Source organism: Gobio gobio (genome assembly GCF_949357685.1).
Source record: "Gobio gobio genome assembly, chromosome: 9".
Classification (NCBI taxonomy): Eukaryota; Metazoa; Chordata; class Actinopteri; order Cypriniformes; family Gobionidae; genus Gobio; species Gobio gobio.
Window position 1 is genome coordinate 39,915,439 of NC_137115.1, and position 18,041 is coordinate 39,933,479.

The following is an 18,041-nucleotide window of genomic DNA, read 5'->3' on the forward strand; positions in this document are numbered from 1 at the left end:
GGCAGTTTGGAGTGACTGAATCTTCAAACGAGTAATTTTCAGACTATGGGAAATGAGGTTATGTGCAATGTATATATTATGAGAGACATTTGATGCATGTAAACATGCTGTAAGAGACCTCCAAAACAAAATTTGGAGCCTTTTAAAATGCCATAGGGGAGCTTTAAATCTACATTTACAGCCTGTCTAAATATTATGCAATAGAAAATGGCATATCTCAAACAGTCTCCAAAACAGTTGACAATCTGTCAAATTTTTTGGCAGCACTTGTTGACGATGGTGGGTTATATGACGCTGTTTGGAGATTTGGCTTGTCACATGCTTTTAAGTGTCAGTCTTACTGTCATTTAGGCATGTATCGACAGAACACGACCTCACTCGCTACCAATAATCAAAATGTCATCTATTGCACGATCTCAGATTCTCTGCAGAAATATTTAATCTAGAGAAATACCCTCCAGTCTAAACATGTTGGAATAAACCCATAAAATACGGTTCTTTTTGGTAATATGAGTCCAACTTTGACAACTTTATATAACATACTAATGCTTGTATAACACTTTGGTATATATTTGAGCAATGGATATCACAACAGTGAGATCTCAGTTTGTGTAGGTGACCGTTTGACCTGTTTCCTGAGCGGCGTTGTGGGGATTCATTGCACCCCTCCTGTGCTGTACTCTCGCGTGTCTACTCAGACCACAGCCCTGAGCTCTGTTTATCAGTATAAAACTGGACATTTTTACAGGCTGGTTAGATTGGCTCTTCTAAGGAATGTTGGGTATATTCTGGTTTGGGTTTTTCTCTCCCTATAAAAATACAAATAAAATATCTTCAGATGTTTATGTTGCTCGGTGGCTTGGAACTTAGGGTGGAACTCTCTGCAGCATGTGAGGGAAGTTTTGATAGGAAGTGTTCTCGTTCTCATGCACATTTGACAGGTTTCATTTAATTAGGACTATATACATGACTAAGATTGATTTTAAAGGGACAGTTCACCAAAAAAGGCCTAAAGTTTTATCTTGCTCCAAATATGTTTGCTGTTATTTTTATATAAATGTTTTCTATTCACCCACTGTTTGTAGAAAAAAAAAGTTTTCTTATTTTACACTGCCACAGTAACAGTATAACAATGTATTTGTTTTAATATATTTCATAATCTTAAAAATATTATTATTTTTTTAATTGGTCAAAAAGAGAAAAGAAGGAAAATATTCCTTGTGAACTTGAGCTTTATTTTTTTTAACATTCCCTTTATGGTTAGAACAGCGTGATCTGTCTCATACTCTCTAGCTTTCTCATTTTCATCATGTTTTATCCTCTCCGCATTCTTCAACATGTTATATGCTGATTCTTGGCTTCAGCTTGATCTCGTGTCTTAGTCTCATTAGCAGACGGGTTCACTTGAAGTTGACCCTCGGTGGAAGAGATCTTGTTTTCCCTTGTGAGGAGAAGCGCTAATGAAGTGTTTATTTATGTCTACAGGTATCTGATTGGAGAGGAGGGGTACTGCCTGACGTCATTGCTGAGCGCGCTGACCTATGTCGAGTCATTGTTCCCGTGTGAGGCTCCACCCCCAGCTGCCAAGCCCACCTGACGTAGGTAAAGCCAATTATATAATTTCAGGTTCATCCTATCTGACAAACACTCCTGCATCTGTGTTCCAAAACCTGCAGCTGCGTAATATAGGTAGATACATTTAAGATCACCATCCTGATGGATGGAATGAGTGTTTTTTGTTTTTTTAACAAATTAATACTGTTATTCAGCAATAATACATTAAAGTTGATCAAAAGTAACTGTAAAAACAGAATTGCTGAAAATTCAACTTTTCTCTCAGGATTAAATTGCATTTTAAAATGTATAAAAACAGGTGAAAAGTGATTTTAAGGGTACACTATAGCTGCGTTTCCACCGCAGGAACTTTCCCTAGAAACTTAGGGGTATTACTCGGTGTGTTTCGACCGCAGGATCCAGGGTCTAAATGAATTTCCGGGTAAAAATGTCCCCCTCCAAAATTCCCAGCTTGCGAGGTAGTACTTTTTCAAAGTTCAGGAACTTTCGGGGGTGGGACTTGGCCACTGAACATGCTGATTGGTTGAGCTCACGGCGCAGCATTTTATTTCAACCGGCATTTTTAAAAGTCTTTTGCGAGGATCATTCTGCGTTCATCAAATATCAGTCTTGCTCTTTCTGTCTGATGGCGCGCGTTCGTCTGAGCCATCTCACAGGCAATGTCCGTAATAGCTGATAACATGCGTTGTCTTATTTTAAATCTAGCTTTACGAGCTTTCAGAATACGCTTTAGTATCAGTGCTCGTCTCTTTTCCGCAGTTTTGTTAATTACCTCTTTAGTAAACCAAATACATAACCAGCAAAAGCAGCACAGCTTGAATCTCAGTCGCGCGCAGTCATATGTCACCGGACTAATTTGCCTAATCTTCACGGTACTTTAGACCGCAGTGGAAGCGCATACAGTAGCAGGTCTGGGGGAAAAAAGTTCCTGTAAAAAAAGTTCCTGGTACAAATTGTTCCGGGTAATTTAGGTGGAAACGGGGCTTATATAACTTTGTCCCTCTAGTAGTTTAAAAAAAATTATGCACTTTGCAGAAGAATATTTTTTTGTTTGGACTTCGGCTCTAAGTGATTGTGAGGATGAAAATGACCCCTCACAATAGATAATGCTTTAAAGAGCACCTATCGTGGAATTTTGAAATGTACCTTTCATGTAGTGTGTAACATAGATCTAAGTGAACAAAAACATCCTGCATAGTTTGAAATATGACAGTGCACCGTATATATAGTTATTTTCTTTCAAATTCAAAAGTAAGAGTCGACTCTGAGTCATTTTTAAGAATCGTTAGAAGACCGAAGCTTTTTCTCTGACTAGATGACGTCAACTTGTCAAGTTATTTGAATACGATACGCCCACTTATTGCGCTCCAAGACGCCAGTGAAAACTAGAAAACATCATGGCGACGAGACGCCAGTGAAAACTAGAAAACATCATGGCGACGAGACGCCAGTGAAAACTAGAAAACATCATGGCGACGAGACGCCAGTGAAAACTAGAAAACATCATGGCGACGAGACCCTGTGTTCTGAAGTGCGACTCAAAAGCAAACTTCTCATCTGCCCAAGGATGAGCATTTGAAGACTAAGTGGCTTGAAGACAAACCATACATCGTCGCGATTGAGTGTTTATTAGTCGTCAAATGTATGTTTCGCGATCTCAGGAAGCTTGTATTATGGACTTCTAATATGGCACATGGTATCTTCTTCGTCTGTCTGTACATGGACTACATGTGCACAGAGCGCCCTCCGGCTGCCAGGATGAATTGAAAACAACACATAAGAGACTCAATCGCTCATGATTAGGCTATATCTGCGCATTTTGAGGAAGTATTGAATAAAAAATACTCCTCTGTTTAGAAATTTGACACAGACATATGAGAATCTATCAATATTTCTCCTCATCTGCACACTTTTGAACTAAAAGCCCTGAGGGATGTTGATTTGTCGCGAGTCTTCGTGAGGAGAATAGAGGAGTTTTTTTATGAATGAGATCAGCTGAGGCTCATATTACAATCAAACAGTACCGACGCGGTTTTCATATTCATTACTCCTGACACATATTAACAAATTACTGTCACTATAAGACTTTGATGGGCGTTCCGTTTCCGAAAATATCTGCACAGACTATACCAATCACAACTGACTGGGTCATCGGACCAATCAGCGCAGATTAGCGTCACGTAAAGGGTGGAGTTTTGAAAAGTGAATCACTAAAGGAATCATTTGAGAATCGCTGTCAAAACAGGTAAAAATAAATGCATATTATAAGAAAACTAAAGTCTTTTTTGTCATTGCATGCATGCAAAACTGTTGTTGGGGACTTCTAAAACAATATTTGGAACATTTTAAATGCCATGATAGGTGCTCTTTAACAAACTCTGTTAGAGAGCTATATATGGCAAATTATCTGTTCAATAAAATGCATTACTCACCTGTTGAGCAATAAATACGCAGTCTCCATTTCAAATCCTTCAGTTCTCGCCATCTCCCAAAAGCCAAGCCCATGTTAATTCTTGTTTCATTACGAGCTCTATCACATTCTCCTTTTGCCAGCAGACTTTCTTTTTTTTTTTCTTTTTTTATAATGATTCCCCGGAAGTTCGCGATTTAGCTGCTCCATGTCAATCTTTCTCGCTCATTGTGACAACTTACCTATGCCATTCTCACACCATACATGCGTCAAAGTAGCCGGAGCAACTTATCTCTATTTACAGATATGACGAAACGCGCACGGGTGAGTGATGTACGCAACTTCGAGGGGAAAAGCATCCCGCCTGGTCTAAAACAAACACTAATAGGCTTATAGTGAATGACGATAAAATGACAAACATTTTAACAGGCATGTAAATTATGTAACATTGTTTCGTTTAAAATTTACCAAAGCTTTAAAAATCTGGTATTTCACAATATTATTGTTTTAACTATATTTGGTCGAATAAATGCAACCTTGGTGAGCATAAGAGACTTTTAAAAACAATACCCAAAATCTGGAACAGTTGCCTGTGAATGATTTGATTATTATGTTTATGATTTCTTTATTATCATTTTATTTTTGGGGGGGGTTATGCCTTTCAAATATTGTCTTTCAGTTGAGTAAGAACTAAGTCGTATGGTGGGCCGGGGAAAGATAAACTAAACCACTAACTCTACCCGACAATGTCATTCCGCCTCATCAGAACTCCCTGTGACACAATTATCCCATTTTATCCAAGCATTTAACTTTGCAGAGCGCAATGTCTGTACAGCTGTCACTTGCACTATGGCGTCCCACATTGAAACGCGCTCCTCTGTCGTCATCATCCACCACTGAACAGCTTAAATTAAACAATTGGAAGGGGGAGGGATGGGCGGTACCCCTGGATCACAGCCAGATGTGCTGCTCTATTACCTTGATGGATGGATTAAATTGACCTCGCTGAACTTTCAACTTGACTTCAAGTGAAATGTTGCTGTTTGTTTTTGGCCAAAGGGTGAAGTTTCTATTTAAGGTTGCGTTACTGAAATAATGATAGTCTACGGTGGCTTAAGTTCTAATTAGATTACCCTGTGGAGACTGTTAAACATGCCAAAACGTCAAACAAACTTTCAGCCACTGCCAGAGTGATGTAGAACACTTTCATTGGCTTTTACTTCTGTAACAGATTCTGCTCTTAAAGTAGCTGGCTGGCTCACATTGTTCTTGTTCGTCTAGTTTTAATTAGAGCCTTTTGTGTTCTCATTCTAGGTGCCGTAGCCAGCGGAAAGATCTCATGTTTTGACGGTCCTCAGGAGTTGCTCTATCTCCTTTGCTCAGTCCCAAATCATGCCAGGTTTGAGTTCTCTTCGAGTCTTCCCCACCTACTGCTTTGAAGGGACTGGAGAAGGTTAGATGCTGTGTTTGGGCACTTCGGGGCAGGTTCATCTGAATGTGGTTAGAAGTGTTGAAGCCAAAGCAAAAAAAAAATAAAATGTATGAGACTAAATAGGACGAAATGAGCCAGATGTTAAGAAGGGACTTGCGAAAAGGTTAGTGCATATATAGTATATAGTATTATCTAATCCCATTTACCTTTTATTTTATTTGTTAAAATGGTATCCCCCAGAACATTTTATGAAAGACTTAAGCACTAATAGTATTTATCATCCTATAACACCCTATTTATTAAACGATATGAAGAGCGACACTAATACAGAGTTTTTGAGCCCAGAATTTTAGCCTAACTGGGTTGGAGAAAATGGAGCAAAATTGTCACGTTTGGTCTTGCAGGTTTTTATACTCGGAGCTGTGCATTTCTCTTGCAAGTAAAACCACTAAGCAGACACACGTTAAGCTGTACAGGTTTTATGTTTTTTTTTAGAAGAAAAAAAATCTTAATTTATTTAAATGCTTTTCACTCTAATAATCAAAAGTGAAATCAATGTGAAAAAAAGCTTGGAACACTAATGCTGCTGGGGATTTGATAGAAAATGGGCATAAAAAATACCTGTGTGTGTGCACGCGCAAAGGCATAAAAATATTTATATGTTTTGTTTGAGCAGAGATTTGGGTTTGTTGCTTAAGATCTGTATTGTGAATTACGATGAATGTGAATGTAGCCCAAATCTCTTTGCCTGAGAGACAGCGACCATGTATTTTTTTACGAAAATTTGAAAAGTCAAAGTGCATGGCATGTGAATTTTCTAACAAATAAAGACATGTGTAAATCTTGTTTGCGTTCAGGGTGGTGTTTTTCCCTTTTCCCCAATTGTTCTATGCTTTTGACCACCTTTTTAATCTGAAGGGGAAGGAAATCGCTGTGAGAAGCAATTGCGCAGAGGGAGGCCGAGACGCCTGATGGGCAGATGGCTGGATTGTTCCGAAAGTTTCCGGGCCGAACGAGAAAACATGCCACTCTGCATCAGGAGGCTTAACCTCTGTCCTAGAATACCCTCTGTGTGGATGACGATTACTTTAACGGCTTCACTGTGTGACTCTTTGTCTATGGGCTGAGTTTGAAATCCCTTCCAGTCCACTTGTCTTGTCCCTCTGCATAAATGCCCCAATTCCTGTCTGTGTTTTAGAGTGGGCACCCAAAATAGCCCGAGACAAGCCTTGGGGTTAAACACCAAAACACAGCGAGAGTGGCTAGGGAAAGTTTGCAAACCGTGATCCCCATTTAATTTGATCTAGAAATGATGTGACTAGATAGATGCTTCCTGTCATGCACAAAAGATGGCAATTTGTGATCGAGTTGTGTAAAATTGTATAGAAAAAGACAGTAGGTTGCTCAACATAACCTTTTCACTTTTGTGGTTTCTAAATGCTGCATCCCTGATATTTCCAACTTTCAACTGTTCATGCAATTTAAAGAGATGGTTTGCCGCAAAAATGAAAATCGCCATTATTTACTCATTCAAAATATCTTTTCATGTGAGTTTTCAATTAGAAAATATTGATGAGAAACACATTTTTGGCACTTGTACTGTGCCGTCTCACGAAAAGGGACCTCTTTATTTGCCAAAGTGGATTCTTTGCTTTCCATTGTTTTAAATTTTTCAATTCCCAAACAGTTTTTAAAATAAGGACTCCAAGCCAGATTTTAATGAATTCCAGGCAACTTAATCATATCACGCCCTCAGCTTTATGGCTCGTGTCACGATGGGTTACTGCTTCAAAGAAACTAGGAGTCTGGGAGATTTTCTTTTATTTATTATTTGAATTTCCTCAGACACACAAGATGAATGCGCCAGGTCATGAATAGTTTTCACTCAGACACATACTAAACTGAGTAACAGAGACTATGTTTAGGTGATGTGAGGAGAATGGCACACTTTTTGGTCGGTTATTCAGATTTAAAGGCATAGTTCACCCAAAAATGAAAATCATTTACTCAGCCTCATGTCATAATATTTCCTTTATGCGGAACACAATAGAGGAAGGTTACAGGTTTGGGATGACACAATTTTTACTTTAGCGTGAACTATCCCTTTAATAAGCTGATGCAAAGCAAAACCCACAGCTGATAAACTGACAAAGTCTTCTCACCTTTTTCCCCGTCACGGAATCCAGATTTGTTTAATGGCAAATTTACATTCATGCCGCTAAAGCGTTTATGCAAATATGATCACAGTAAACAAAGACAATGTCCTCCACTTTGGAGGCCGGTCATTTCTGAACCCCTCGTGCGCTTATTATGGGCCACACGGCTGGGAATAATTGGAGCCGTGGAAGCGGCAGCCAGATATGTTTTTGAGTGAACGAGGGCAGGGAGTCACGCTACGGGAACGCTAGTGTGCCAACAACCTGCCATGTTTTCTCTCTTACTCCAACCAAGGAAAAGACCGAGTTTGTTTTTACATCCGTTCTCACACATCAAGCTTACGTGTCTGGGGCTGAGTTCATGCTCTGCTGCACTCCAAAGCATCTGTACCATTCCATTGGCTATTATATTGATTTGTTATGAGCACAATGAGTATTTCAAGGCTATGACTGTACTATGACAAAGCTGGCTATTATCAATACAGGAATGTTGTGTTGACATGCAATAAAAACAGTGCACGCATACTAACAGGATAAAGCGAACACAGAGGAAAATCGGATGATGAGTCTGAGGCTTGCTTACAGATTGCCTTCCAAGAGAACAGTTTTTAGATCGGCAGGACAGCTCACAGGGAAGACTGTGTGGGACGTGTTGCGGCGCTCCACCAGCACAGCCACAGCCTCCCCTAAATCCAAGTGGTTCAGGTACCCGGGGGCCATTCGGTCTGGGGCCGCCACACCCGTATTGATTTTCACCTGTTGGAAGATTAAAAAGACAGGCATCATAGGGGAACAAATATGAGGAAATACTTTTGATTCAGCACATCTGCAGCGAGTCTACGTGTCATGACCGGAATATAACCCCATGAACTTGGCGTGTTTAGGAGAGTTTGATGAGATTTTCAGACAGCACATAGGCACACCTGGTTGAGTTTGCATGGCACCTCTGGGTACTCCTCGCGCAGAACCTGACAGAACGCCAGAGCACTAGCTGCACCTACGGTCAGGAACCCTGTGCCAGGCATCAGCACTTTCTCTCCAGCACCTCCTGTACAAAAGAGATTGCATCTATATAGGCAAGGTGGATTTTATTTGCCTGTTTTTTTCCTCAAAATCTGGTTCTTAAAAAGAGGTTGCAAAAGGGTTTTATAAACATCTTTTCAGTGAACCTTTTTTTTTTTTCTTAGTGTGAAAAATTTAAGGGCTATTAGTTAACTACAACCATAAAACACAAAAAAAATCGTTACTATAAATAAAACAGCATAAAAACTACACCAGCTACACTGTAAAAAAATATGTATATTTTTCATGATTTATCACAACTTTTTATCTTTTGTCAAATCAATTTAGATCATTAATGTGATTCAACTAGCAATATTTTAAGTTTCTATTAATTGAAATTTTTAATTTGAATGAACTCAAAATTAAAGGCAACTGCAACTTAAAGTAAAAACAACATTTGTTAAACTTCATGTGCTAAAGTTAATTTATAGGTTATTTTAAAATAACAAAAACTTAAAAATAGGTTCCAAAAGGGTGTTTTGAACATCTTTTCAGTGAACGGCTCTTAAAGGAACCATTTTTTCTAAGTGTGAAGAACATTTATTGTACCATTACTGTTGCAGCAACAGTGATTCTGTTTTATTGACTTGTTTTTAATTTGCTCAAATATTAATTTGGACACAAAATAAATTATATGACCAATATATTTATGACAATATACTTCGTTTTCACATTGCTTTAACGCAATTTTCAACTTTTTTTATAAATTATACAAGATTCAACACATTTTTTAAGTCACTTTAATGTAATTTTTTTTTATTATATATTTTTATATTAATTGATGTGCAATGTCTGAATGCCTTCAAATAGATTTACTAGTAAACTCAAGATTATTTTCCACAAACAACTATATGTTTTGGAGGGCAAATGATAACCTACCTGTGATAAATGTGTAGGTGCAGTTGGGATCATCTCTCACCAGGGGAAAGAACGCTTTCCAAGACACAAATGTGCTAAAAAGCAGAGTCTCGATAACCTGGTGATCAGAGAAGATGAGTTTTGAGCAATGAAATGATGGTGGGTCATTTGGAGAGCATGCAGACCCAAAGATTAAAGCAAAATGCGGATGGTGAAATGTATGTCATATGAGCGAGTGGAGTGGAAGGAATCACTGAAAGTAAATGCTCTCTTTATTTGAATCTCACCCATTGCAGTTCTTTGAGGGGTTGAGTGTGTGGTGGACCACCCTGCCACCAGCTGAAGCCCAGAGAGGACACCACGTCTGTGATCTTTCCCACAGACTTAAGCAAGGCCTGTTTCACCTCCTCCACTTCTTCCACTGAGCCTTATAGATTAGCAGAGTATTTCATCAGTCCATCCCAAATCAATGAGACCTCAAAATGACAAGAGTTGCAAAGATAACATTAAAAAAAAATCTAATAAAAAGGGAGAAGATACTTACCAACATTACCCACTAAAGTGGTCAGGTTACTTTTTGTGCTAGGTGAAACAAACCCTTTGAGTTTCTCCAACTTGCTGTTGTCTCTGGAGATCACAGCGACTTTGAAACCTAAATATGTGTTTGCATAGTTACCACACATTCAATGCAAAACATAATAAAAAAAAAAGCAATTTAACCTAAAGAAAGAAAAATGATTCATAGATTTGCAGAATCAGAAGATAATCCTCATTTTAACCTCTAATAATCTAATAGGGTTGTATTTTCCTAATCATAACCGCACTGAATACAATTGTAAACAAAGAGATAAATTAAGAACGATGAAAGTCAGATGACTGTTACACATTTGATTGTGTATGTTTAAGTCATGTTATAGTAAATATTTTCCTTTAAGCCTTTTAAAATGAATAACTGATATAATATATAATAATATAGGCCTAATAATAGTTATAAATATTAATAATGTTGCATATATTTTTCAAATTAAGATCATTCTTACTACTATATCTGTTAAATTGAAATACTTAATGTGCTCTTACCTCTGTCCAGGAGAGCTTTCACTATCCCGGAGCCGACAGTCCCTGCTCCACCGAGCACTAAAACCACCCTGTCCTCGTTTGACATCGTGCAGACAACTGCTGAAGAAGTGCAGACGTCTGAGATTGATTATGGTTTATGGGGTTTATGTCTCCTGCTGCTCAAGATCTTTAAATCTAACCGCAGCAGGAATGACACGCCCCTTTCAGAATGACACTCCCACCAAATTATGCGTTTTTTTTTTTATCCTTTTTCACAATTAACTTAGTTTCAAAGTAACCATTTTAGGCTATAAGGAAAATTATCGATCTTACGACTGAAAAAAATAAAAAAAAATATATATATAGTGAATAACAGTAATTTCGTATTCAGTAGACAACAAGGTTACAATAATTCACTTAAAAGTGTGATAAGGTCAGAACAAAATATTACCAATAGTTTCCATCTTAGATTATAGCGCCCTCTTGTGAACAATCACTGGTCTGTGGTATATTTAAATAAAAAAAATTAAATACCATAAAATAAAAAAATTCCTCTTAAAGGAACCATTTTTTCTAAGTGTGAAGAACATTTGAATATCCACTGTAAAGAACCTGTTGTGCACTGTGCATATGCGTGCCATGTTGCTGTGATTCTGATTTATTGACTAGTGTTTTGAATTATTTATATATATTTAAATAAATAACTAAATTAGTTGTATACATTACTTGTGTGAAGTTTTATAAATCTTGTTTTAAATCTGGAGACGCTGCAATTTTCAGGCCACGTGAGCCGAATACGGAAGTGATGTAAAACAAAAGTTTCTCCGCCTAGGTTTGTTTTGGACGCTGAACGTTGATCAGGTAACAAATCTAATGTATTTCATTCGTAACAGTGGTAATTGTTTATTGTGAACGGCGTTAGTGTGCCACGAGCTTTGTTGATTTGAATTTAATAAGTTACTGTTAGTTGAAAAAATGTCAGTGGCGGTTTTTCTAAGGGAAGGCAGCAAGATACACTGTAAACGTTTTAGCGTAGTTTATGCTATTTATTGAATAACAATGCGCTATACGTCAAATATACTTTTAAAATCTGAATCTAAGTACGACAATATTGTGTAGAACCCTGCTTTTAATTCCTGACGGATGTGTTTTCATCTTCACTTTCACTTTAATCTGTTGATTTTGCATGTTTTGAATAGTTTAAATGTCTACATGTATTCAGCAATATCCGGTCAGATTGAATTGAATTTGGATATTTAACCTTAAGATAGTAACATGTTATTTTATATAGTTATATATAAAACGTCATCCACGGTATTCGTGACGTCATTCAGTTTAATTATGGAGAGAAACGTATTATATTGTTGTTGTATATCTTTTCAACAAAGTATTATCCTCCTGGGACCCAGGAATAGACTTTTGTCCACTGTAGAGGACGTTATATTTGAGTCATTTTCTCTGAAAAATGTTATGGGATTTCTAATCAAAATATGACATATTAATGAAAATATTTCATAAAAATGTCCATTGTAGTGGAGGCCAGGACTTAAATCATGTTTATCAGGCATTTTAGAGACACAACAAGTGAATAGGGAAATAAATTAAATATCAATATTCCAATGAAATATTAGATATTATTATGAAAATGTTGCCAATTTTTACTCCCAATTATTACACTTATTTTTTCATTACATGTTGTAATGAAGAAACACATTAATATGCAAATTAGATGCAGTGTATAGAAGGGCTGGGTATCGATTCAGATGTTTCGATTCGATTTCGATTCGCAAACTCTCAAACCGATTCGATTTTGATTCTCGATTCAATTTCGATTCTTGATTCAACTCAACGAATATAAATTTAATACAAATACTATATTTATAAAAATGAACAGTGAACAAGTTTACAAGTGGGTAATTAAAAAGAAATTAAGAGCCACATATTAAGAGCCACCTGTATATTAACCCTCTGGGGGTCTTCGGTCATTTCTGACCCCAATTTTTTTTTTTTTATGTTAAAAATCGTAGCTTCATCATAATGGTACGAAACTTGGTGACTTTGTTAGTACTTGGTATATGAACACAGTAATTAGAAATTAGATTTACGTTAATTTTATGTTCAAATTTTACGAAATAAATATGAAAAAAAATCGATTCTTGGCCTTTGAGAATCGATTTTGAATCAACCACATCTTAAAAAAACGATGAATCGAAAAATCTTTTTTTTTTTTTGCCCAGCCCTAGTGTATAGAATAGATACATTGTATTGAATGGGAAAATCCAAGTATGGCCATTCTACCCACATATTGCATAAAGTAAAATTGTATATCAATGCATTTCATTATATCTTTAATAACATAGTTCAGAATCATCTTTAATCAAAGTTTGTTTAAAAAAAATCCTGAAACCTAAAAATGTATTGGATAATCAAAAATAAATCCCATTGTTTTTGCCTATATGCAATTTTATTTTTTTAACAACTGAGTCCTGGTGTCAACTACAGAGCACATATCATAACATATGAATAAAATAAAATTTTTCAAAATGTTTTCCCCATTTGTTTCTTATGTTCTAAACAATGTAATGACATGAAAAAATACAAAATTCAAAAAACTTTTTTTTTTCTGGGTACCAGAAAGGATATACCACATTTTTATATGTAAGTGATTATTGTCATTGATTGTCAATAAAAAACTTCATATATTGTTTATTTTTGACAGGATGAATTCTTTTGCTCATAAAAAGACAGAGAATGGTCTTATCAATAAGTACAAGACTAACTTGGAAAGACGAATTGAGAAGGGGGACCGAAGTTTGATTTGCAGGGATAAGGAACTGTGCAAGGAAGTGGAGGCGCTCCTTGGCAGTAACAATGCCCAGAAGATGCATAATCTACATGGATTAGATTCACTGACAGTAGTGGAAAAATCTCTCAATGCATTTCCTTCTAAAACTGGCCAGATGGGGCTTGAAAAGCTTTCCAAGGCCTTTGAAGTGTTGGAGCTCGCTGCGTTAAACCTCTACGTGTTCCCCTGGAGAAGAGAGTACAGACTGGTTAAGGTATGTGGAAATACTGGTGTGACGCCTACAGAGATAGATTTTGAAATCGTCTGAATGACGTTTTGTTTTTTCACTGCCTTAAAATAGTCTCTTCTATCTCTTCAGATGTTTTCAGGTATGTTCACCCATTTGATCAAACCTGCACTGACCCTTCAGCAGGCTAAAGAGCTGTTTGGATTGCTTGGGTACCAGCCTTCAAGCCCTAATGAAGATGAGGAGTTGATGCTGACCTCCAAACTAGCTCCTACTGATTTCTTACTCAGCCTAGCATGCGGTTTCTTCACTGCCCGGATGGAGTGCCAGCTCCTACTTTCCGCCTTGGGCTCTGCGCACAGAGGTGTGGAGTGGGTTATTCAGCTTGTTAAAGAGAGGCAGGCGGGCCACAGTCTTCAGGTAGCATTAGAGAACACCAAGAGAAAGTCAGAGGTTGCTAGTACTTCGGATCCCATCCAGACAAGCAGGATGGACAATGAGCTGGATCTGTACACAGAGCAGGCAGATGTGACTTCTCACTTGACGTCCACTACTTTTTCGCCACCACACTCCTCTTATATGCCACCAAAAGAGATCGCTCAAAGCAAGCCTTTGCAAAAAGAGCCCATACAGTCAGACATGAGGAATAATGAGGATGTAAGGCAGAGAAGATCAATCAACAATTCAGGTCCATTGGAAAGCTTTGGGGAAGATCAATCAAAAGGTGATGCCCAGAGACAAGCAGCAGTGAACGTGATCTGCAGCTGTATCACTCCAGATGAATTATTTATATACCAGTGTGAGAAGTGCAAAGATGTTCACAGTTCATCGTGTAGACATTATAGAGAGTGCTCTTTCAAACGGCATACTTTAGCACTGTGTCCATACACAGCTGAAGACCAACTTAGATGGGGCAAGGAAAAAGGTTCCCTGAAGACACATAATTGTATGGTCAATTCTACTTCTGATTCATTTTTGGTTTGCTACGACTGCCAGGTAATCCATGACCACAACTGTAATATTATTAAAGCATGCCGTTTAAAGCACAACGTGAAGCCTACAGGAAAATTACAGCCCCCACAAGGAGAAAAAGTGAATGCTCAAAAGAGGCACGCATGTCTTTCTTCTGGGGCTCCAGTAGAGGTAATCTGCCACACCTGTAACAACTCCCATAGTTACCTTTGTAGCGATTTGAAAAATTGTGTTACAAATGCACATCATTTGCAGTATACCCAGGAAACGGGTGATTCAAAAACACCTTGTGCACCAATATCAGTTTACCATAGTTGCTTGACAACTCAACTGTCTTTGCCTAAAATCGTATGCCTGACTTGTAAAGCCTTTCATTCCTCTGGGTGTCCTGATGGATGGCATTGCTCCCAAAAACACAAAATACAAGATATCGGAACTAAATGCATCACTTGCTCGAGTTCTGAACTTAACACCTTCTGCAGGTATTGTGGTGCCCCGTATTGCAAACGCTGTTGCTTTAAAAATGCCCTGTTATGTAAGTGTAAAAATCCTGTCACCCCCTCTACCTCTGTATAATATCTATGCGTCCATGTATGTTGACCATGTGTGGTTGAAGACTGTTTTAATCTGCACATTAAGCCTGTTATTATTTTGCTAATTGCACAATAAATCTGAAATACTGGGGGATAAACACATGACAATCTGATACGCTTTTGATTTTTGATATCGGCGATGTCTTGATAGTTATAAAGTTCATTGTAGAGTTAATGGCACAATATGAAAGACTTTTGGATTAAAGTATCCAAAAACCACTTATGTATTTTGTTGACTTGTGTACTTACATTATCCCAAATGTTTCCAAGAATCTTTAAATCCAGAGAAACAAACAATTTTAACCAGGACACGGACTGTGTCCGTGCATCGCCTATCAATGACATCATACCCGCGTTACCCTCGATTTCCATTTTTATTTTGTAGAAACACCAAAGACGCTTTAATATATTATGTTTTTCATGAGACAAATGAGCAACTGTTTGGATGCATTAATCGGCATAAAACTAATCATTGTTATATAGCTCAACACAGTTAGTCTTATTAAATCTCGTTTTCATGATTTACAGCGAGTACCATGTTTTACCATGCCTAATATTGATCTAGCTTTCTGCGGTGTGAGCGAAAGTAACAATATAGAATCATTTTCAACACACTCAAATGTATCTAATATGATAAAACAGCGCTGCATTACCCCACATACGCATGACCAGAAAAAAGCGGAAGCGGTTGTCTGCGGCATAATAAAAACTCCGCTATATCCAGGCGTCATCAAGCTATGCCTTTGTTTTGAATTAGCAACCTCTAGTGGCAAAAAATTACATATTGTGGCTGTAACTTTCAGTTACTATTTTATGTCATTCAATAACACAGCTTATAACTGTATATTATTGGTTGAGATTGTGTGTACGAGTCCAATATTTGATTCTTTGGAGATTTAACTCTTAATGTATTTAGTTATTGGTTTGATGCATTTTGGAAAATTATGGTTTTGGGTCTTAGCAACATTTCCAATTTCCATAACCAATTGTTATGTTGTTTTGAGTCATATTCTATGCTGCCATATAATTATTCAATATAATGCACATGTTTGTTATTGTGATAGATTAATGGAATTAATATAAAAATAAAGGGAATGTTAGCAAATTCTGCTTGTACTTTTATTTAAAAGATTAAAATAAATCGTAAACATTATTGTTTTGTTTTTTAAGTCCTACTATCGAAGATGAAGGTATTGTAATCTCCATATAGTCATATACTATCCACAAAGGAAAATGAAAACTTGATTGTAAATGGTCAACATGAGGTCATATCTGGGTGTGAAATGTGATAAACTGTGATAAAAAGGCTTGTTTCAGATAACAAAGGATTGATATGTCAATTTTCTCTGAAATCCAAAGGTAAAGTTGCAATAAAGTTCCCAAAGCTTTATTCATTGTACTCTTCCCATTTGACATTAATGAAGGTTTTACTGTCCATGCGATCGATATATAAAACTCCATTGAGGTGATCCATTTCATGCTGCAGTATTCTGGCCGGCCACCCACTCGCTTGCCAGCTGACAGGCTCTGCTTTCTCATTAAGACCTTTGGAAAGAAGATAAATGTAAATATTTAGGTTGCCACAATGATATTAAGTCTAGCCTCTTAGCTATGGGTCACTTAATACAGGTTGAGGGTTTTTTTACGGCATGATACTCTTACCTGAGACTTCAACAGACACATAGCGTGGAACGGATGCTGAATACCCACAGATGCTCTCACATGCCTCTTGGAAGATGACAGTGCGTCCATCTAGTACACGCAACTGTGGGTTTACAAAAATCATCAGGGGCACTGCCATCAAACCCCGAGCTTCAATAGAAGGGACTGAACTGTCCTCAAGCATTTTTTTGGGATACTCCAAGGCTAATATTCGTAGAGGAACACCAATCTGGGGTGCGCTCAGGCCGACACACTCAAGCTTTCTCATCACCTTGACCAGGGTCTTGATGACCTTCTGCACTTCTGGTCCCTGAATGGCTCCAGGTTCCACTGCCGCAGCCTGTGAACGTAACACAGGATCTCCAACCTGGCACACGTGATAGTATGGAGGAGATGGTGCACCTTTGACTTTCCTTTTCATGTACTGTAAGTAGGAGCGCATCTTGATGTTGGTAGAATGAGTACGTAGGGATGCAGTACATGTGAATGGTGACAAGGGTAAAAGTAGTCTAACTGGTTTTGGAAGTACATCATTTGTCTGACTTCTGAAGACACAATGTGACAATGTCCTCCAGTGCCTGATCATGACTGGCTGAAGTGGAAAGCTTCTCTCCTGACAGCTGGAGAAAGGAAAAAAAGAACATATCATGTCACATATCAACAAAGACAAAATAATTATTAATACAATACATTTGAATGTGGTCAAGTCTGTTTTATTTAAGTTCATTAAGCTGAATGCATATTTAAATGCACATTTACATAAGTAAGCAGTAACAACTTAAAAGTAGCTACATTAATTATATAGAAGGGGCGAAAATATTATTAAATGTGAGATGTTTCTTTTTTAGAGATATATATATATATATGAGCATTTTCCCAATGACATATGGCAAATATATATATTTTACCAAAGGACAGTCACTTATGAGCAAGTGTCAGTACTCACCAGCACTGTAATAATTCCTGTAATAATAAGAATTCCACATGTACAATTTTTAAGCGCTTATAACTTAAGCATTTCAATGTGAGGACAGCCCTACCGGAAAACGGAATACTGTGACCAACGACACCGTGTTGTTTCTTTAAAATAAAAGTCTCTGGGTAAAATCCAAAGGTAAAATCATAATAAATAATGATGATAATAATAATAATAATTAAAAAATAATAATATAATACAATATAACATAAACAGTCTAAACTTAAATACCACAGAAAAATGAAAAACGCGTC

The 18,041-nt window shown here is 37.4% G+C and overlaps 4 protein-coding genes across 8 annotated transcripts in view; 2 read left to right on the forward strand and 2 right to left on the reverse strand.

Moving 5' to 3' along the window:
- Positions 1 to 6,263, forward strand: part of vps9d1 (VPS9 domain containing 1) — a 31,051-nt gene extending 24,788 nt beyond the window's left edge. For 3 of the 5 annotated variants that reach the window (XM_079825260.1, XM_079825258.1, XM_079825256.1), the window contains 2 exons: positions 1,486 to 1,602; positions 5,300 to 6,262. In XM_079825260.1, coding sequence (XP_079681386.1) covers positions 1,486 to 1,597 — 112 coding nt within the window. In that variant the 3' untranslated portion in view covers positions 1,598 to 1,602; positions 5,300 to 6,262. Of the gene's footprint in view, positions 1 to 1,485; positions 1,603 to 5,299 lie in introns of all 5 variants that reach the window. The other 2 variants (XM_079825259.1, XM_079825257.1) reach the window with 1 other exon arrangement.
- A 961-nt stretch (positions 6,264 to 7,224) lies between these two features.
- On the reverse strand, positions 7,225 to 10,783 carry LOC307132072 (uncharacterized protein). Its single transcript, XM_079826219.1, has 6 exons — positions 10,574 to 10,783; positions 10,038 to 10,145; positions 9,781 to 9,920; positions 9,515 to 9,611; positions 8,497 to 8,621; positions 7,225 to 8,329 (listed from the first exon to the last, which is right to left on the reverse strand). The coding sequence occupies exons 1-6, from the start codon at positions 10,656 to 10,658 to the stop codon at positions 8,153 to 8,155; spliced, it is 732 nt and encodes a 243-aa protein (XP_079682345.1). The 5' UTR covers positions 10,659 to 10,783; the 3' UTR covers positions 7,225 to 8,152.
- Positions 10,784 to 11,136: 353 nt separating this feature from the next.
- On the forward strand, positions 11,137 to 16,538 carry spata2l (spermatogenesis associated 2-like). The gene is made up of 3 exons (XM_079825890.1): positions 11,137 to 11,413; positions 13,272 to 13,611; positions 13,717 to 16,538. The coding sequence occupies exons 2-3, from the start codon at positions 13,273 to 13,275 to the stop codon at positions 15,130 to 15,132; spliced, it is 1,755 nt and encodes a 584-aa protein (XP_079682016.1). The 5' UTR covers positions 11,137 to 11,413; position 13,272; the 3' UTR covers positions 15,133 to 16,538.
- Positions 15,508 to 17,863, reverse strand: pdf (peptide deformylase, mitochondrial). Its single transcript, XM_079825891.1, has 3 exons — positions 17,758 to 17,863; positions 16,812 to 17,431; positions 15,508 to 16,694 (listed from the first exon to the last, which is right to left on the reverse strand). Exons 2-3 carry the CDS (start codon positions 17,395 to 17,397, stop codon positions 16,537 to 16,539), a joined length of 744 nt encoding a protein of 247 aa, XP_079682017.1. The 5' UTR covers positions 17,398 to 17,431; positions 17,758 to 17,863; the 3' UTR covers positions 15,508 to 16,536.
- Positions 17,864 to 18,041: the final 178 nt, after the last annotated feature.